We start from the raw sequence: 22396 nt of genomic DNA on the forward strand, positions 1-22396 counted from the left end.
TTTGCCAGATAGCTGGAGCTGATGCTACTCCGAAAACCAGTCGATTGTACTGGTACAGGCCTTTGTGTGTATTTATCGTGAGATACTTTTTAGAGGCCTCTTCAACCTCCATCTATAGATATGCCTGTGCCAAGTCAATTTTGGTGAAACGTTTCCCTCCGGATAGTGAGGCGAAAATATCTTCTATCCTCGGAAGAGGATACTGTACCATGTGAAGGACCGGGTTTACAGTCACCTTGAAGTCCCCACAGATGCGAATTTTTTTCTGTTCTTCAGATTTATCATTATTCAACGTTTTCTTCATGACCAGGACGATGGGTGTTGCCCACTCGCTCCAATCTATCTTGGATAATACGCCTGCCTTTTCCAAATTCTCCAGCTCTGCCTCGACTGCTGGACGAATTGCGTATGGCACCGGCCTTGCCTTAAAAAACTTGGGAATTGCCGCATCTTCCACTTTTATTGAGGCGGTGATGCCTTTCAAGGTTCCTAGTTTCTGTTGAAACACTTCCTTGGCGTTGGCCAAGATATCTTTTAATCGTTCAGGTATGACGTCATCATTTTTTTTCTTACTGGTCACTGTCAGTGCCTGAATGGAGTGCCAGTCTAAACGTATCTTCCTGATCCATTCACGTCCCAACAGCGGTGGACCACCATCTTGCAGAACGTATAAATATAACTTCTGTATTTCCTTGCCGTTGTATACAACAGGCACCCTTATTTTCCCTTTGGGGTATACTTTCTGCCCCGTATATGTTTTCAAGATAATGGATGTGTCTTTCAAAGGTATATGCGGAAATAGCCGCTCGTAATCCCGTCGACTTACGACGGTCAGAGCTGATCCTGTATCTAGCTCCATTTTAACTGGGGACCCCGCTATCGTGAGGGTAACTCAAATGGTCTGGTAATCTTCTTTGGCAATTACATTATGTAATTTGAGACAGCTTAGTCTCTTGCTTCCGGAGTCGCTATTGCTCTTCTGGTCTTCGGAGCTACTGTCCATCATCATTTGTACCTTTCTGTACTTTTCCTTATTGATTTTTTTCCTGTCCGTGGATTTTTTGTGTCCAGATCGGCATACATGTGCAATGTGTCCAATCTTTCCGCATTGCCTGCATGCTTTGTCCTTGAACCAGCAGTCCCTCTGGTCATGGGTGGATCTGCCGCAGCGATAACATCTCTCGAAACCCTGTGTCATTTCATGGGTGCCGAAGTCCTGTGGCTTTTGCTGTATCTCTGCAGCTCCTCTTGCGGCTGCTTCGTATGATACAGCCATACTGAAAGCCTTGTCCAGTGTCAAATCTTTCTCAGAAAGTAGCCTTTTCTGTGTTCCTTCACTTAGGAGACCGCAGACGAATTTGTCTCGAAGAGAATCTGCCAGTCCTGCCCCAAATTGGCAGTGCTTTGATAGCTTCATTAATTCAGTGAGGTAATCAGCGTTACTTTCATTCTTGTGCTGATTCCTCTTGAAGAATTTGAATCGTTCCGCTATCAGCAGCGGTGTTGGGTTTAAGTGCTCCTGTAGGGTATCAACAATCTCCTTAAAATTCTTGTCCTTTGGTTTGGCTGGAATGATTAAGTTTCGTAACAGCCCGTATGTCTTTGCGCCCATTAGATTTAGAAGTACTGATGCCTTTTTATCATCTTCTATTTCATTTGCTGTGCAATATACCTCCACTCTTTCCACATATGTGGTCCAATCCTCTATATCGTTATTGAAAGCATTAATATTGCCAGCCTTAGGCATCCTGAAAAAAAATGGCGCTTCCCGCGCTTTCCTTTCCCTGCAGAAAAAATGGTGCTTCCCGCGTTTTCCCGCCGCTGCTGCTGCTGACAACGCTGTTTTCCGCGGTTTTTATTTACAGGTGGAGACTCGTTCCCGCCGGACTCTCTGGGACTTTTCCCTCCCTCTGCTTGGTCCGAACGCCGACCTGCTTTGCAGCGCCGGCCGTCTCCCGAGTGCTCCCCCCCTCTGTCTCTGTTTGCCTCCGCCTTCGCTGCTCGGCCCCGCTGCAGAGCCAGCCGATGGAGCCCCAGCCCGCCGCCCAGGAAGGATTATTGCAGTACCTGCCACCAGCTCGGCTAGCTGGTGAAACCACAGTTTAAAAAAAAAAAATTCTTTCTTGCTTTTCTTCAACTTTCGTCTGAGGAATCGGTCTCCTTGAGGTGCTGCCGAATTGCAGGTAAGTCCGTTTCCAATTCGTCGCCACTGTTGTATCCGTGTGTTAATGGAGACATGGAAGGCAGGAGTTGGTTTTCACAGGTGTTTACTGAACAAAGTCTGGAGGTGAACTAACAGATACAAGACAATATACAGGCTTATATAGCCCGAGTGGCCATTACCGGCATTACAGTACACAGGGGGCTCTTAAAGGCACATACACCACAGTGAGCCTCCTAACTGAGTGCCTTGCTCGGCCACTTCAGAGAACAATTAAGAGTCAGCCACGTTGGTGTGGGACTGGAGTCACATATAGGTCAGATTGGGTAAGGACGGCAGGTTTCTGTCCCTAAAGGACATCAGTGAACCAGTTGCGTTTTTGCAACAATCCGACAGCTTCATGGTCATTTTAACTGATACCAGCTTTTTATTTCCGAAAAAAAAATATATAGATTTATCTATTTTTAGCTGTGTGGTAGCACACTTAATAGCAATAGAGGATAGGCAATTCAAGTAATTGCAGCAACCTGCTATAAAGTTATCAATTTGAATTTCCACCAACTTGGCAAACTTGTAATGCTTCAGAAACAGTAACCCTATCGATAATCAGCAACGCTCTTGAGGTTATGATAGGTGCTATATAAATGCAAGTTCTTTCTTCCGTTTATCCCACTGACTTGCATTACTACTCCTACCTTCTCCTTTGGACTATCTACTCAACTCCTGTATCCTCAACTCCCTTTCACTCTGCTGTCACTAACCTCATACTTCACCCTCTATCCATTCCCTCTCATTCCCTCTTGCTTTCCACAAGGGTGGATGCGGAGAAGTCAGAGGCCCCCTTACTCTCACCCTCAACCTCATGTCAGTTTCCCTCAGAGGCTTTATTTGCTTTTAAACTCAACTTATTTGGATTATTTAAAAAAGTCAGATTAGGAAGAGGAATAACAATCTCTCACTTTGCCTCTATCTGTCTCTCTCTCTCTCTCTCTCTCTCTCGAGAACTCTCCTCCTCCACCACCTAGAAGGACAAGGGCAGCAGGTGCATGGGGGGCACCATCACCTCCAAGTTCCTCTCCAAGCCACACATCATCCCAACTTGAATATATATCGCCGTTCCTTCATTGTCACTGGATCAAAATCCTGGAACTTCCTACCTAATAGCACTGTTGGGAGTACCTTCACCACACGGACTGCAGCGGTTTAAGAAGAAGGTTCACTACCGTCTTCTCAAGGCCAACTAGGGATGGGTAGTAAATAGACATAGACATAGAGACATAGACATAGAGTTTTACAGCACAGAAAGAGGCCCTTCGGCCCATCGTGTCTGCGCCGCCCATCCATCCCTGTCCAGTCTAATCCCATTTTCCAGCATTTGGTCCATAGCCTTGTATGCAATGGCATTTCAAGTGCTCATCCAAATGCTTCTTGAATGTTGTGAGGGTTCCTGCCTCTACCACCCTTTTAGGCATTGATTTCCACATTCCAACCACCCTCTGGGTGAAAAAGTTCCTCCTCAAATCCCCTCTAAATCTCCTGCCCCTTACCCTGAATCTTTGCCCCCTTGTTATTGACCCCCCAATATTGGCCTTGCCAACAATACCCACATCCCGAAGAATTCATTTTTTAGAAACCGTCTCCGACACAATGTAATGCCACATCCACAGGGCAAGGTCACCTTCATCAGGTGCCCTGAGGCCAGCCAATAGCATTTCTGTCTCCAAGGCCGTGATTATTTACCAGCCAATTTCATCTTTAATGACTTGTTTATTTTTAGAATGCTATTGAAGAGCCCCGCACAGCTTGTGAGATGACAATTGGTCACCCTGATCAAGACCTTTGAAAGCTATGCCACTGGAATTGTAATACCAAATCTGTAGATCCTTTGCGCCTGATGTGCTGCTATATTTGTAACTGGATTTTCCCCCTTCATTAAAAATTAGGAGAGGTGCCCATTTTTCATTGTCATTTGCTGATCCTCTAACTAAAATCATGGCAACCTGTGATTTTGAAACCTGACTCTGGCTGAGAATGTCATTTCCTTAATGAAACATTAGCCCTCAATCACGACACACCTGCAGTCATGATCCCTTATCCCTTCTCAGCCTGCTGACGAGTCACTGAACTGGTTATAGATGCTGGAAAGCTTGTTAAGTCCAGCTCTGGAGTGTGCAGCTTTTGAGGCAAAACGTCTCATTGCCAACTGAGAAGTAGCTGGCTTACTGACGAGGCCCCGCGCATGATAGTGACCTCTGCCGTGGAGAAATGGGAGCAGATTTTCAGCAGGGGTGGATAGCCTCCAAATATGCACAAGAGACAAACAACGTGACGATATGTTACTTTAAGAGCCAATGGGATGTCAATTACTCTGAGGGCCTGAAAGTAAGGGAGAGTGTTGCGTGTGTTAAAAAAGGCCTGCCTGAATATGACTGTAAAGTGGCAGCATTCAACATATATGTACATGAAGGAAATTCGTGGCCTTTAAAGGTAGAGGTATGTGGAAAACCCTTCTATTGGCAGAGAGAAATGTTAGCAAGGAAGTAGCAAGTAAGGCAGAAGTGAAAAAGTAGTTAAGTATATTACAGAAGCCTTGATGGGAAAAAGACTATACTGCAGGAAGAAAATTCCATATTAATCATATATTCTATGATTTTCAGTTCATCAATCCTTCGTCTTTCTCCCTTTAGTGTGTGTATGCCCCATCTCCACCTTCAGTGTATGTATCACTATCTTTCCTCAGTGTGCACACTCTATCTCCCCTTTTCAATGCGTGCATTTTCTATCATGATCCCTTTCAGTGTGCATCCCCTATCTCCCCCTTCAGTGTGTGTGTCACCCATCGCCCCTTCAACGCATGTATCACGCTCTCCTCCTTTCAGTGTGTACATCCTCTATCTCCCCCTTCAGTGTGTGTGTCACCCATCTCCCCGTTCATGCTGTGCATTCCCCATTTTATCCTTCTAGTTGGTGCATCTTTCCTGTTCTTGGGCACAAACAAGTCAGCTTGGTAGACAGGGCAAATATATAAGGGCAAGGCTGGATGGCATCTATTTTAATGCAAGGAGTCTTGCAAATAAGGTGGATGAACTGAAGGTGTTGATAAACACATGGGAGTGTGATATTGTTGCTATCACGGAGACATGGTTGAGGGAGGGGCAAGACTGGCAGCTCAATATTCCGGGGTACAGAATCTTCAGGCGAGACAGAGGGGGAGGTATAAGAGGAGGGGGTGTCGCAATATTAATTAAGGAGTCAATTACTGCAGTAAGGAGGGATGATATATTAGCAGGGTCCTCTAATGAGGCCATATGGGTGGAGCTTAAAAACAAAAAGGGGGCAAGCACTTTGCTGGGAGTGTACTATAGGCCTCCAAACAGTCAGGGGGAGATAGAGGAACAGATATGTAGGCAAATCTCAGAGAAATGTGCAAATAATAGGGTAATAATAATGGGGGATTTCAACTTCCCCAATATTAACTGGGATAGTCAGAGTGTGAAAGGCTCAGAGGGTGTAGAATTCTTAAAGTGCATCCAGGAGAGCTTTTTGAGCCAGCATGTAGAAAGTCCTACAAGAGAGGGGGCGGTACTGGACCTAATTCTAGGGAATGTGGCCGGCCAAGTGGAAAAAGTGCTAGTAGGTGAGCACTTTGGTGACAGTGACCATAATATGGTAAGATTTAAGGTGGTCATGGAAAAGGACAGGGATGGGCCGGAAATAAAGGTTCTAAATTGGGGGAAGGCCGATTTTAATAGGATAAGGCAGGATCTGGCCAAAATGGACTGGGATCAGCTACTTGTAGGAAAATCCGCATCGGAGCAATGGGAGGCTTTCAGAAGGGAGATTGAGATCATACAATGGCAACATGTTCCCGTAAAGGTCAAGGGTGGTTCCAAAAACCACAGGGAACCGTGGATGTCAGGGGATATAAGAGAATGGATTAGGAAAAAAAGGAGGGCTTTTGGTAGATACAAAAGGCTAAAGACGGAGGAAGCCCTAGAGGAGTACAAAAAGTGCAGGGGGATACTTAAAAAAGAAATTAGGAGATCAAGGAGGGGCCATGAAATAGCACTGGCGAGCAAAATAAAGGAAAATCCGAAGATGTTTTATAAGTATATTAAGGGTAAGGGGATAACTAGGGAAAAAATAGGGCCCATTAGGGACAAAAGTGGCAATCTGTGTGTGGAGCCGGAAGATGTAGGAGGGGTTCTAAATGAATTTTTTGCATCTGTTTTCACTATGGAGAAGGACGATGTAGACATAGAAATAGGGCGGGGGGACTGTGATATGCTCGAACATATTAACATCGAGAGGGAGGAGGTATTGGCGGTTTTAGCTGGCCTAAAAATGGATAAATCCCCAGGCCCGGATGAAATGTATCCCAGGCTGCTGTGTGAGGCAAAGGAGAAGATTGCGGGGGCTCTAACACATATATTCAGGACCTCTCTGGCCACAGGGGATGTGCCAGAGGACTGGAGAACCGCTAATGTAGTACCATTATTCAAGAAGGGTAGTAAGGAAAAACCGGGGAACTACAGGCCAGTGAGCCTAACATCAGTGGTCAGAAAATTATTGGAAAAAGTCCTGAGGGACAAAATTTGTCTCCACTTGGAGAGGCAAGGATTAATCAGGGATAGTCAACATGGCTTTGTCAAGGGAAGATCATGTCTGACTAATTTGATTGAATTTTTTGAGGGGGTGACTAGGTGTGTGGATGAGGGTAACGCAGTGGATGTGGTATACATGGATTTCAGTAAGGCCTTCGATAAAGTCCCGCACAGGAGACTGGTCAAGAAGGTAAGAGCCCATGGAATCCAGGGTGCCTTGGCACATTGGATACAAAACTGGCTTAGTGGCAGAAGGCAGAGGGTGATGGTCGAAGGTTGTTTTTGTGACTGGAAGCCTGTGGCCAGTGGGGTACCACAGGGATCGGTGCTGGGTCCCTTGCTGTTTGTGGTCTACATTAATGACTTGGATATGAATGTAAAGGGTATGATCAGTAAGTTTGCGGATGATACAAAAATTGGTAGGGTGGTAAATAGCGAGGAGGGTAGCCTCAGTCTGCAGGACGATATAGATGGGTTGGTCAGATGGGCGGAACAGTGGCAAATGGAATTTAACCCGGAAAAGTGCGAGGTGATGCACTTTGGGGGGACTAACAAGGCAAAGGAATACACAATGAATGGAAAGACCCTAGGCAAGACGGAGGGTCAGAGGGATCTGGGTGTGCAAGTACACAGATCCCTGAAGGCGGCGGAACAGGTGGATAAGGTGGTAAAAAAGGCATATGGGATACTTGCCTTCATTAGCCGAGGCATTGAATATAAGAGCAAGGAGGTTATGATGGAGCTGTATAAAACACTGGTTAGGCCACAGCTGGAATACTGTGTGCAGTTCTGGTCGCCACACTACAGGAAGGATGTGATCGCGTTAGAGAGGGTGCAGAGGAGGTTCACCAGGATGTCACCAGGGCTGGAGCGCTTCAGCTATGAAGAGAGACTGGGCAGATTGGGTTTGTTTTCCTTGGAGCAGAGGAGGCTGAGGGGGGACATGATTGAGGTGTACAAAATTATGAGGGGCATAGATAGGATGGATGCTGAGGAGCTTTTTCCCTTAGTAGAGGGGTCAATAACTAGGGGGCATAGATTCAAGGTAAAGGGCGGGAGGTTTAGAGGGGTTTTGAGAAAGAACTTTTTCACCCAGAGGGTGGTTGGAGTCTGGAACTCACTGCCTGAAAGGGTTGTGGAGGCAGAAACCCTCACAACATTTAAGAAGCATTTGGATGTGCACTTGAAATGCCATAGCATACAAGGCTACGGGCCAAATGCTGGAATATGGGATTAGATTAGACAGGGCTTGATGGCCGGCGCGGACACGATGGGCTGAAGGGCCTCTATCCGTGCTGTATTACTCTATGACTCTATGACAAACCTCCACTGTACTACACTGTATATAAATGCAAGACTTTCTTTCTTTCAAACTACTCATGATTTGAAGTCATTTTCTGTGATACTTTAAAATCTTTCCGTTCATTAAAGTCAGTGGGCCTAAAATTCCTGTGGCACTGCTCCACTGGTGTAGCAGACCATAAGATTGTCTGAGCGGACAGGCCCAGAACTGTCCCAAATAATGGGGACGAGCCATTTGGTTACACAGTGTGGGGACATGGTGCTGCTAAGGCCGCTGCGGCAGTGCCCATCTGAACTGGCAGCCAGAATGTGGGCGCGGTGTCATGATGCTCTAATGATGGACAGGAAATTCAGGCAGGACCCAGTGGAAATCTTTTTCAAGTCTTGTGCTCCCAGTGGGCCTCTTGTCGAAGGTAATCAATTCCCACTGGGATCAATTTCCCTTTCCTGGTAAAGGTTTAAAGGCTCTGTAAAGGTCATCAGCAGTACTCATGCTAACTCTCAGCTGGCAAGAGGACCACTTGAGGCCTTATAAGGGCAGAATGGGTATAGTTCTTAGGATAGCGCGGGAACTTCCCCCAGATATGCCCTGTTGACATTGGGCAGGTGGGGGGTAAATCTGCTGCTACCCCCACCGGCAAATGGCAAGGTGGAAGAAACAGGGCAGTATCTTGGTCCTCTTTTTGTTGAACCAAATTAACTGTAACTTAATAAAACTTTAACTAAAACTTAACAAATTAAACTAAAATTTGGTTTGCCGGGGTGACGATGCACGCCAGTCCCCGCGGCGCCCACCGGTCTCAGAAGGCCTCAAGTGTGCCGGCGGACACCGCGTGCTCCATCTCCAGGGCCACCCGGGCGCGAACATAGCCGCGGAAGAGAGGCAGGCAATCGGGCCAGACGACCCCCTCGATCGCCCGCTGCCTGGACCTATTAATGGCCACTTTGGCCAGGCCCAGGAACCGGTTGTACCCCAAATTCTGGCCCTAGGTCTGCTTCAAACAATGGCTCTGGATTGAAATTTCGGGACCTCCGATGTTAGGCCGGACTTGGCGTGACATACTATCCAATCTGGTTTACAGCTACAGAGCAATACACAAGTTCATCATTAATCACCTTAACAAGGATTTAACAAGCAAACATCAGCTTTTCAGCTGGGTCAAGCTCATTGATTTTAGGAGAACAGATCTTTAATTGATGGGAATTGCTGCTGAAATGACACAGCATTTAATGAGTCACCCCGTGTAATAGTATATTAAGCATTAACTTTTCGACAAGTGAGGCTGAAGCCCATTCTTTTTTCTAGGTTAACTTTCTCATGATGTTCCTCTGGTCTTACCAATCCATACACCAACTGTAGTGGAAACGTTGGGCTCTGTTCTCAGACCATGAGTATCGAAGATTAAGAGGAGATCTAATTGAGGTGTTTAAGATGATTAAAGGATTTGATAGGGTAGATCGAGCGAAACTATTTGGTGGGGGAAGTACAGAACAAGGGGCCGTAACTTTAAAATTAGAGCTAGGCCGTTCAAGGGGTGAAATCTGGAAGTACTTCTTCACACAAAGGGTAATGGAAATCTGGAACTCGCTCCTCCAAAAAGCTGTTAAGGCTTGGTCAATTGAAAATTTCAAAACTAAAATTGATCGATTTTTATTAGACAAGGGCATTAAGGGTTATTGGAACCAAGGCGGGTAGATGGAGTTAAGATGCAGATCTGCCATGATTTAATTGAATGAAGGAACAAGCTTGAGGGGCTGAATGGCCTACTCCTGCACCTATCTCTGCCAATTCTGGCTTCATATTTGGCTTTCCCGATGGAAAGTCCTCTGTTCTACATCTCCTCACAACAATGTGGTGCATTTAAGTTCAGGAAGCCAGTGGGTGGGCGATTGAATCACTATCCTGCCACTTTGTGGTGCTGCACTACATCACCTGTTGCGTTGCCCAGTTACTTTTCTTAGCCACAACAAGTTGCTGAAAGAGTTAACGAATCCCAACACAGAACCACGTTACACCTCCACCACGCTGCATCTGCGTTACCAAGTTGTCAGCTTCTGAATCTGTTTTTGATGGCTTTGGGACACCCACCAAAATCTGTCTGTCTCTTGAAGTAGAAGCCTCAATTTAACATTTTTAATCAATTGTCATTGGCAGCAAAACAAACACTAGAACTCAAACCAGAGGAACACATGGATATTCAGGACTGGAAAAAAATAAATTTTGGCCCACCTGGTTAGCCCTAGAGCACAGAACGCCCTTTAATTGAATGAAGGAACAAGCTTGAGGGGCTGAATGGCCTACTCCTGTACCTATCTCTGCCAATTCTGGCTTCATATTTGGCTTTCCTGGTGGAAAGTCCTCTGTTCTACATCTCCTCACAACAATGTGGTGCAATTAAGTTCAGGAAGCCAGTGGGTGGGCGATTGAATCACTAAGTAGGCCCCGGGCCGTGGAGCGTGGAGCCGGCGACAGTGAAGAGGAGGCTGAATTGGAGCATTCACATCCCGACGATGTGTTCGGCGAGTCGGGCAGAGGAGCGCAGCGCAACGAGCAGCAGCAGCAGACTCACGACACGCTGCAGCACGTCGGCCGGCAGCTCCATTTCGGGTAACTCACAGTCCGGATGGGAGGAGGGGAGCCGGGCATGGTGGCCAGAGCGGGAGAGGCAGGCCACCACACGTGGAGCCGGCAACAGTGAGGAGGAGGCCGCGGTGAAGAGGAGGACGGAGCGGCTGAGGGACATTGTGCTCCCACTGCCACGGGAAGCCATTGTATTGACTCTGAACGCGGCACTGTATGTATAGCTGACGCGTCCCTACGGGGAACAAGCATTCCATTGTACTTGTTACATATGGCAAATAAATCTAATCTGAATCTGAATCTGAATCTGAAGCCCTAGAGCACAGAATGCAACATTATATCCCTCAATTGGTGTCAAATGCCCTTCCTAATCTATCATAGAATTACTGATGTTATCAGCTTGGTTTATGGAGAATCCATTCCAAAAGTTCACCACCTACGTAAACTTGAGATGATCCAAAACTCGGCAGCCCATGTCCTAACTTGCATCCAACACCCCTGTGCTTGCTGACCTACATTAAGCAACACCTCGTTTTCAAAATTCTCATCCTTGTTTTGAAATCCCTCCATGGCCTCGCCCCTCCCTATCTCTGTAATCTCCTTCAGCCCTACAACATCCCACGAGATATCCGTGCTCCTCTAATTCTGCCTTCTTGAGGATCCCTGATTAGAATTGCTCAACCACCGGTGGCCGTTACTTCTGTTGCCTGGGCCCTAAGCTCTGGAATTCCTTGCCTAAACCTCTCCGCCTCTCTACCTCTTTTTTCCTCTTTTAAGACGCTCCTTAAAACCTACCTCTTCGACCAAGCTTTTGGCCATCTGCCCTCATTTCTCCTTATGTGGCTCGGCGTCCAATTTTTTTTCCATCCAGTAACGCTCCCACGAAGCGCCTTGGGGACGATTTTACTATGTTAAAGGCGCTGTATAAATACAAGTTGTTGTTGTTGCTGTGTCAAGCAGTTGCAGTATATCTGAACTGTTCTTTGAACTTTCCTCTTTGGATGATCCTAGTTTGGGCTGGGAGTGGTGATGACTGAGTGGAGTGGGATGAAAGGTGTCAAGTGGACACCAATATTTTTTTAAATTATAAAATGTGAACATTTTATTTACAGTTAATGACATTACAGAGCTTTTCAGCTCTTTGTACAAAGTCACAAGCCATCATTGCCTACAAGGCAGGGGTCCCAGTCTCTTCAAGTTGGTGATGTGATCTCCAGGCTTCTTGGTTGTCTTACATAGAAACATAGAAGATAGGAGCAGGAGTAGGCCATTCGGCCCCTTGAGCCTGCTCTGCCATTCAATGCGATCATGGCTGATCATCCAAATTCAGTACCCGGTCCCTGCTTTCTCCCCATACCCCTTGATCTCTTTAGCCTTAAGAAATATATCCAACTCCTTCTTGAATATATTTAATGAATTGGCCTCTACTGCCTTCTGTCTTCACTTGTTCATCCAGATAGTGGGTCTCCAGGAATTCACACAAATGAGGGTCGGCGCTCCCAGTTGAGAGTTTGTGCAGATCCAGCAGACTCTGGTTGACATTCTTCTCCATCTGCAGAGCTCTCTGCATCGCCGAGCGGAGCCTCCCGCTCTCCCGGCCGAACAAACGAACTGTAAGGGAACTTAAAATTAATTTTAAGACATTTCAAATTAAACTAAAATCACATTGGCCGGGGTGATGAGGCACTCCAGTCCCCGCGGCGCCCACCAGTCTTGGAAGGCCTCAAGCGCGCGTGGCGGACACCGCGTGCTCCATCTCCAGAGCCACCCAGGCGCGAACATAGCCGCGGAAGAGAGGCAGGCAATCGGGGCCGAATGACCTCCTCTGGATACCAATATTGGGATGGGCACAATCCCTACCAGCAAACTGTTGGCTGAATTGTAGGGGGAGGGGCCAGATCCGGGTAGGCCGCGCCCTCTGGCGGCGGTGACCCCGGAAGTGCTCGGCGCATGGTTACTGCAGAGACGCGGCGGCAGTTGGTGGTGACGACGGAGGCGGAGGCTCCATGCTTTATAATCGCCGTTCATATATATATATATATATACTCAACAAAAAAAAGTTTCGCATTGATTTGACAAACTTGACAGTATGGCCGGCTATTTACCTCCTTGTGTCGTTGACTGTGGGACAGGGTGAGTCGGTGTCTTGTGGATATTTTGCCGGTGCGTTGCACGGAGGGCCCCGAGCCGCCTGTGTCACAGCGGTTGCCTTGGTTACGGCCGCCGCCAGCTGTTTGTGTGTGTGGGGGTGGGGCTGGCTGGCTGTTGTGCAGAACAGAAAACAGCTGCAGTTCTCTGTGTGTCTCTTCCAACAACATGCAGTCAAACTAAAGCAACTCAGCTGGTTACATTTGTGATTATTAACCATGGTAACTATTAATGCATTTGTAATTTTAAAATAATACTGTATTTTCGAACTTGTCTTATTTATGAGTATTTTTGGTTATTAAGTTTTATGTTGTATGAACTTTATTATACTTAATTTGTGTTATAACCCAGCATTATTTGTTAATTATATAAACTTTCTTACATTTAATTGTACCCAGCATTATTTATGGTATTTGTTAATTATGAACTTTATTACATTTAATGTTAATCCAGCATTATTTGTTTGTTAACTATATGAACTTTATTACATTTAATGTTTTGTATTCTACCCAACATTATTTGTTAATTATATGAACTTTGTTATATTTATTATTATTTGTATTATACCTAGCATTATTTATGGTATTTAACATTGATATATATGGCCAATATTTTTATAAGTTCTTTTAATATTTATTTATATAAAAGCTGCTTTTTTTTTGCTACCTTGATTGTTGCATTAATTTCTACAAACCAGCCCCTAAAGTCCTCATTAACTTGATTTGACATTTTCAGCAGGTTGTTGTTGGAACAGGATGATATTTGCAGCTTTTATATGCAAACTGAACTGTTGCAATCTACTCCTGTTAATTTAACATAGTTTGTTGTGCTAAAATATTTTGATTATCTGGTAATTCAATTTGAGTGACTTTGAATTAGTGAGATAAGCTGTGTTTTTTTAAATTGTGAAATTTGGCAATTATATCAGAAGAGTCTATGAATGAGATCTGATAATGACAATGTATATGATGTCACTTGCAGAAAGGTAAATGTCTTTTTGAGAGAATATTTCAGCTGCCCTTAGTTTTATTGTGTACAAGCAATCAAATCTGCCACTTCATTTGAAACAGCATCTGCTTATTTTTTGTCTTCAAATAAAAGTGTTGTGGACATGCAATTTTTTTTATTTGTTCATGGGATGTGGGCGTTGCTGGCAAGGTCAGCATTTATTGCCCATCCCCGAATTGCCCTTGAGAAGGTGGTGGTGAGCCGTTGCCTTGAACCGCTGCAGTCCGTGTGGTGAAGGTACTCTCACCCTGCAGCTAGGGAGGGAGTTCCAGGATTTCGACCCAGCAATGATGAAGGAATGGCGATATGCTTCCAAGTCAGGATGGGTGTGTGACTTGGAGGGGAACTTCGAGCTGGTGGTGTTCCCATGTGCCTGCTGCCCTTGTTCTTCTAGGTGGTAGAGATCGCGGGTTTGGGAGGTGTTGCCGAAGAAGCTTTGGTGAGTTGCTGCAGTGTATCTTGTAGATGGTGTCGAGCTTCTTGAGTGTTGTTGGAGCTGCACTCATCCAGGCAAGTGGAGAGTATTCCATCACACTCCTGACTTGTGCCTTGTAGATGGTGGAAAGGCTTTGGGGAGTCAGGAGGTGAGACACTTGCTGCTGAATTCCTAGCCTCTGACCTGCTCTTGTTGCCCCACAGTATTTATGTGGCTGGTCCAGTTAAGTTTCTGGTCAATGGTGACCCCCAGGATGTTGATGGTGGGGGATTCGGCGATGGTAATGCTGTTGAATGTCAAGGGGCGGTGGTTAGACGCTCGCTTGTTGGAGATAGTCAATGCCTGGCACTTGTGTGGCGCAAATGTTACTTGCCAATTATCAGCCCAGGCCTGAATGTCGTCCGGGTCTTGCTGCATGTGGGCATGGACTGCTTCCTTATCTGAGGAGTTGCGAATGGCACTGAACACTGCAGTCATCAGCGAACATCCCCATTTCTGACTATGATGGAAGGAAGGTCATTGATGAAGCAGCTGAAGATGGCTGGGCTGAGGACAAGTGAATCTGGTGTATTTAAAGCTGCAGTCCCCTGTACCTGCTACAATATAGTAACTGTCGTTGCTGTACAAGCAAGAAATAAAGAAGCCTATCTTTTAAAAATATTTTCCTTATATTCACTATTTGTTTAGAAGATTATTCTTTTAGCAGGGATTCATTTCCAAAAGCTGCAGTAATTTGTGTGTACTTTTTGTTCTGGGAGTAAATTTGTCTCTTATTTTGCTCTCTGCACCATGCACTAGCTGTAGCTGAGAAGGCATGTGGGTGATCTATGTGTCAATGACCATAGTCAGCAAAAGGTCTTTTTGACCTGAAACATGAACCTTATGTTTCTCTCTCCATAGATGCTGCCTGATCTGCTGAGTGTTTTTAGCATGTTCTGATTTTATTTCAAATTTCCAGCATCTGAAGTATTTTGCTTTTTGCTTGGGTGATCTATGTTCTGGCCTCTGCTGAGGCTGGCCTGGAGTGATCTGGGCAGTTGGAAACACATGAGTGGTCTGGGGTACATCTTCCTTTTTGACCTTTCTCTGCTTGGTGTTGAGAGAGCAGTGTAATGAAAACAAGAACTCAGAAGGCTGGGGCTTTAAACGTGTATCCCAAATCTGGTGTGGTACCTTGCATTGATGCGTATTCACTGTGCTGCCTCCTCGTTCGTGGGGCAGAAAGGCTGAATCTATTCTGAAGAGGCAGCATTGTAAGTACACAAGCCAGATGAAATGGATAGTGATCGATTAATTCCTTTTTAATATCAGCTGCTAGTTCAAATTTTTTGTATGTTTATCTTGCGTATTACAACTTTTCTGTGATAATTGGATAAATATTTGAAGCTGAAGAAAATATCGGGCTATGGGGAGAGATTGGGGCAGTTTAAGTTTTTGATTGCCCAAGCAAAGTGTTGGCAGGCATGATGGGCGGAATGGCCTCCTTCTGTGCGATAGGCATCTGGGGGTGGAAGGAGCGTAACAATGCTGCTGATGGCTGATAATGAATTTGAAGGTAAGAACAAATCTCACAGCTCAAGACTGGGCATCCAAGAGGCGCTGTGGGCCATCAGCAGTAGTAGAATTGTATTCCACCACAACCTCTGACCTCATGGCCTGTCATGTCCCTCACTCTACCATCACCATTAAGCCAGATCAACTCCAGTTCAATGAGGCGTGTAGAACAGCATGCTGAGAGCAGCGTGAGGCACACCTGAAAATGACGTGCCAACCTGGTGAAGCTACAGCACTGGACTACATGTGTGCTAAACACCGAAAGCAGCATGCGATAGAAAGAGCCAAGCAATCCCACAATCGACGATCAAAGCTCTAGTCCTGCCACGTCCAATCGTGGTGGACAATTAAACAACTAACATGAGGGGGAGTCTCCATGACCATCCCCATCCTCAACAATGGCGGAGCCCAGCACATGAGAGCAATAGTCAAGGGTGAGGCGTTCAAAACAATCTTCAGCCAGAAGTGCTGAGTGGCTGATCCTTCACCCCACTGAGGACCCCACTATCACAGATACCAGTCTTTAGCCAATTCAATTCACTCCACGTGACATTAAGAAACAGCTGATTGAACTGATCATAGCAGTGGCTACGAGCCCCGACAACATCCTGGCTGTTAAATCTGTGATCCAGAATTAGCCGTCCCTCTAGCCAAGCTGTTCTAGTACAGTTACAACACTGACATATATCCGATAATGTGGAAAATTGCCCAGGTACGTCCTGTTCATAAAAAGCAGGTCAATCCAACCTGGCCAATTAATGTGCTATCGGTATACTCTCAATCATCAGCAAAGTGTTGGAAGGAGTTGTCGACCGTGCTGTCAAGCAGCGCTTACTCAATAACCTTCTCACCGATGCTCAGTTTGGATTCCTCCAGGACTACTTGGCTCCAGACCTCATTACAGCCTTGGTCCAAACATGGACACTAGCTGAGATGAGCGTGACTGCCCTTGACATCAATGTAGCATTCAACCGAGTGTGGTACCAAGGAGCCCTAAAAGTGAAGTCAATATGGATCAGATGGAAAAAATCTCTGGTGGCTCGAGTTATATCTACCACAAAAGAAGATGGTTGTGGTTGTTGGAGGCCAACCATCCAGGCCTGGGCTGATGTTACTTGCCACTTAAGTGCCAGGCAATGACCATCTCCAACAAGAGTAGCATAACCATCTTCCCATGACATTCAATACCATCACCAGGGGTCCTGGGGGTCACTACTGACCAGAAACTCAACCATGTAAATGCTGTGGTGACTAGCACAGTTCAGACTCCAGGTATTCTGCGGTGGGTTGCTCATCTTTCCCCAAAGCCTCTCCTCCACCTACAAGGCACAAGTTAGGAGTGCGATGGAATACTCTCCATTTGTCTGGATGGGTGCAGCTGCAACAACACTCGAAGCTCGACGCCATCCCAGACAAAGTAGTTTGCTTGATCAGTACCCGACCACCAGCTTAAACATCCACTCACTCCACCACCTGCATACTGTGGTTGCTGTGTGTACTATCTACAAAATGCGCTGCAGCAAATCGGCAAGACCTCCCAAACACTCCACCTCCGCCACCTAGAAGGACAAGGGCAGCAGGCGAATGGGAATACCGTCGCCTCCACCTCCAAGTCGCACACCATTCAGACTTGGACACATCGCCGTTCCCTCATTGTCGCTAGATCAAAATCCTGGAATTTTCTAAGCACTGCAGGAGTGCCTTCGCCACAGACTGCAGCGGTTCAAAAAGGCGGCCCATCACCACCTTCTCATGGGCAACTCGTGATGGGCAATAAATGCCGGCCTCGTCAGTGACGGCCATATCCCGAGAATGGATAATTTAAAAGGAAAATCTTCAAATGAATAATTTGTGCTGTTGCTACTGACAAAAATTAGGGCAGCAGTACTTTTTCTCAGCCGGTATCCCCTCCCTACGTGAACAAACTGCACAGTGAATGTCAAGGATACCTGAATGTGGAATAAATGTCCTTGTAACATTGCTCATCCTCCTGCTACTATGTATGCCTGTAGTGTCATTTTTCATTGCCATGCAAGAAATGAACAACAATAATAACCCCCTTCAGTCACTGAATTTAATACCCTGATGTATTTAACTAGGTATTCTTGGGTATTCGTGTAATTATGATTTCAGTAAAGATTTGCTCAGAAATCGAATTACTTGGTGATTCCATTCAGAGTCCACAAAGTTAAAAACTGGTGGTTGTGGTGAAATAGCATTGATACAGACTGGATATCATGTTAAGCAAGGATAAAAAGTAATTTTAAAAAATATTAAATGGAAGCTTTATCAATGCAGAATTAGAATCATAGGAATTTTGCTACAGCCACTTTGTCCATTGTGCCACTGCCTGCTCCCCATCAGCTATCCATCTAAATTCCATTTACAAAACCTAGAATTACATTACATAGAATTTACAGCACCGAAACAGGCCATTCGGCCCAACAGCTCTCTGCCAGTTTTTAGTGCTCCACATGAGCCTCATCAAACCCCATCAACATATCCTTCTATTTCTTTCTCCCTCATGTACTTATCTAGCTTCCCCTTAAATGCATCTTTGCTATTCACTTCAACCACTCCATGTGGTAGCGAGTTCCACATTCTCGCTACTCTGAGTGAAGAAGTTTATCCTGAATTCCTTATTGAATTTATTAGTGACTATCTTATATTTATGGCCCCTAGTTCCTGTCTCCCCACAAATGGAAACATCTTCTCTACGTCTACCCTATCAAACCCTTTGATCATTTTAAAGATCTCTATCGGAGCCCCAGCCTATTCAGTCTTTCCCGATCGTTGTACCAGCCTTGTAAATCTTTCTTGCACTTTCTCCAGTGCTTTTATATCCTTTTTGTAATATGGAGACCAGAGCTGCACACAGTATAGTGATTCAACCAAGGTATATCTCTATCTCTATCTCTATCTCTCTTCTGCTTCTGAATTGTATTGCTTTAACAATGAAGCCCAATGCTTTGCTTGCATTTTTATCGCTCTGTTAACCTGCGGTGCACTTTTAATAATTTGTGAATCTGTACTCTTAAATCCCTTTGACCTTTTTCCCATTTAGACTCCTATTTTCTAAGGAGTAGGTTATCTCCTTATTCCTCCTACCAACATGCACTTAACTATACTGAAATTAATTTGCTATTTATACGACCATTCTGCAAGTTTGTCAATGTCTTCTTACAATTTGCTGCAGTCTTCCTCAGTGTTAACTATACCCGTGTGGCGGCGTCTGCAAATTTTGATGTACTACTTCCGATTCCTGAGCCCAAATCATTTCTGTAAATAAGGAACATGAGTCCCAGCACCGATCCTTGTGGAACACCACTTCCCACCTTCTGCTAGTCTGAGTAACTACCGTTAACCCCTACACTCTCTCTCCTCTTTTGTAGCCAGTTTGCTACTTGTCCCCTGACTCCACATGCTCTGATCTTCATCATGAGTCTATTACACAACCTTGAGTCTATTATGTGGAACCTTATCAAATGCCTGTTTGAAAGTCAATTTATATTACATTCACTCCATTACTCTTGTGTACTCTTTCTGTTATTCAAGAATTCAATAAAGTTGGCCAAACATGGTATTCCATTTTGAAACCCATATTGACTACCCTTTATTATATTTTTGGTTTCTAAATGTTTTTCTATTATATCTTTGAGTAAAGATTTCAACATCTTTCCTACTACTGACGTTAAGCTAACTGGTCTGTAGTTCCCTGGATTTGTTCGATCTCCCTTTTCGAATGTAGGGATAACATTAGCTGTTCTCTGGCGCACTTCCCTTTTCTAATGACATTTTTTATTTCTATATTAAATGTCTTAATATCCTTGATATAATTTCTCTGTTCTTTCTACATACTGCTTAATGTTTATTTTTCAAGTGGCTATCAAATTCCTGCTTAAATATTGTTTCAAAAGCCACTTGTAATAATGTGTACCACATCTAATAACGTCGTGGGGGGTAAAAAATACGATTGACCTTCTCCTTTCATGGTTTCGAGTACTAATCGTCAGTATGTGCCCTTGTTACCCATTGCCCCACAAGTATTTAATTTTGTAAACATAGCAACAAGAGTGGGCCATTCAGTCCCAATCGCCTGTTCCGTCATTCAGTTCAATCATGGCTGATCTGTACCTCGACTCCATTTACCCCACCATTGATCCATATCTCTTGATATCTTTGCCTAACAAAAATCTATCAATCTCAGTCTTGGAAAATTTTAATTGACCTAGCATTCAAAGCCTTTTGGGAAATGAGTTCCAGATTTGTCACTACCCTTTGTGCAGAGAAAGTGCTTCCCGATTTCACTTCTGAAAGGCCTGGGTCTAACTTTAAGATTTTTCTCTCATTCTGGATTCCTCCACCAGAGGAAATATTATCGATCCTGTCAGAATCCTTTGATCACTTTAAACACTTTGATTAGACCACCCTCAATCTTCTAAACTCGAGGGAATACAAGCTAAGTTGATGCAGCTTGTCATCATTTAACCCTTTTAGCCCTGGTATCATTCTGGCAAATCTATGCTGTACCCCTCCAAGGCTAATATATCTTTCCTGAGGTTTGGTGCCCAAAACTGAACACTACTCCAGATTGGGTTCTGACCAAGGCTCTGTACAACTGAATCATCACTTCCTCACTTTTTTGAATTCTAATTCCATTGGGACAAAGGCCAACATTCCATGAGCCTTTTTGACCTGTACACCAGCTTTTAGCGATTTTGTGTATATGGACACCTAAATCGCTTTGCTCATCCATAGCTCCCAAGTCTCTCACCGTTAAGAATATATTCCAATTTATCTTTCTCAGATCCCCCACATTGAACTCCATCTGCCATAGTTTGCCTGCTCACTTAGTCTGTCTATGTCCCTTTTTGTAACTTCCTGCTTCCATCCACACAACTTGCTGTGTCTCCAAACCTAGTGTTAGCTGCTAACTTGGATATACAACTCTCTCTTCCTTCGTCCAAGTAATTTATTTATATCTAGTGAAAAGTTGAGGCCCCAGTACAGATCCCTAGGATGAACTCCTTATCCTGGTGCTCTATCTCATCTCTTCCAACCAATTACTGACCCATGTTACAAGGATAACTCCAATGCTGTGAGCTCTCATTTTTGCTAATAACTCTTCTGCGGAACCTTATCAAATGTCTTCGGGAATTCCATGTGGACAAAAGCCATAGACCCTCCCCTGTCCACCATGCTCCTCAAAAAATTCAGCTAGATTAGTCAGACATGCTGACTCTCTTTGATCAACTGATACTTGTCCAAGTACTCTGTCACTCTGTTATTGATAGGTTCCAGTAACTTCCCCACAATTGAGCTTAAACTGACAGTTCTGTAGTTACCCGGTTTCCCTCTCCCTCCCTTTTCAAATGATGGAGTGACATTTATAATTTTCCAATCTAAAGGCACAATTCCTGAATCTAGACAGCTTTGGAAAATTATGACTAATGCATCTGCAATTTCCTTCTCTCTTTTAATACTCTAGGATGGAAACCATCACGTTCTAGATATTTGTCTATCTTGAGTCCCATTATTTTCTCCACTACCATTTTTTAAAAACTTGTATTAAATCCACTAAGCTCCTCCCATTGACTTATTTTTAGGTGCCCTTGCACTGCTGTTATTTTGTCTTTCTCTACCGTGTAAACGGATACAAAATATTCATTTAACAAGCCTGCCATTTTCTTCTTATCCATTATGGTATCATCTGCAACTGCCTTTAATGGGCCCACATTCTCCATTACCACTTTTTTTTTCTCCCCTCAATATATTTATAAAAGCTTTTGCTGTTGGCTTTGATATCCCTTGTAATATTTCCCCCCCCATATTTTGTTTTTGCACCTCATCACTAGCTTTGTATCCTTTTGTTGCTTTTCCTACTTCTCTCAGTCTGCAGGATTTGCACTTTCCCTTGCATTTGTGTAAACCTTTTGCTTTGGGTTCATAGTGTGTTTTTAAAAAAATCATCTTTGGTGGTGCAAAAATTTGGTATACCGCATAAACCAGAGATCTCGGCATCTTATCTGTTTCCAAACCCACCAGCTTCTCCCTCTGAAATAACACTCCCCTCTGCCCTCATATTTCCCCCTCTGCCCTCATTTTTCCCCATCTACTATCAAAACCCTAATCCACACCTTCACCATTTTGAGACTTAATTCTTTGGAAACCCTCCACAAGCTTCAACTCCTCCAGGATGCTGCAGCCACACAAATCCCTGCACCTCATCACCCTCATTCTTGCCAAGCTATCTGTGGGCTTTTCATGCCCCAGGAAGTTGGCTTTTAAGATTCTTGCCCTTGAATCTCTCCATGAACTTGTCCCACCCTACTGTAGCAATCTCTTCCAGCCCTGTGAGCACCTTCTGCTTTTCTGTTGCCAGCTTGCTCCTTGTCCCCTAATCTACTCCACAATTGGCAGTCATTTCTACGGCCTCTGTGCCACTACCTCAACGGCTCCATTTTGTCACCTTCCTCTTGGCTTTCAAAAGCCTCAAAGAACCCACCCAACCCTCTTCCATCCTTCTGTTGCATGCCCACTCTTGTGTCCACCACCATGTAAGCCACTGTGAGATGAGCGCTATACAATTGTAATTTGAGAAA

At 44.8% G+C, this 22396-nt stretch overlaps 1 protein-coding gene across 2 annotated transcripts in view; it reads left to right on the forward strand.

Annotated features, from left to right (window-relative positions):
* Positions 1 to 12595: 12595 nt before the first annotated feature.
* Positions 12596 to 22396, forward strand: part of actr3b (actin related protein 3B) — an 80231-nt gene continuing 70430 nt past the window's right edge. Inside the window, exon 1 of one of the 2 annotated variants that reach the window (XM_085987513.1) lies at positions 12596 to 12781. In XM_085987513.1, coding sequence (XP_085843639.1) covers positions 12738 to 12781 — 44 coding nt within the window. In that variant the 5' untranslated portion in view covers positions 12596 to 12737. The remainder of the gene's footprint in view (positions 12782 to 22396) is intronic. The other variant, XM_085987512.1, reaches the window with a different exon arrangement.

The sequence above is a fragment of the Somniosus microcephalus genome, chromosome 5 (genome assembly GCF_052327205.1).
Source record: "Somniosus microcephalus isolate GS21.2 chromosome 5, FLI_Smic_1.0, whole genome shotgun sequence".
NCBI classification, from domain to species: Eukaryota; Metazoa; Chordata; class Chondrichthyes; order Squaliformes; family Somniosidae; genus Somniosus; species Somniosus microcephalus.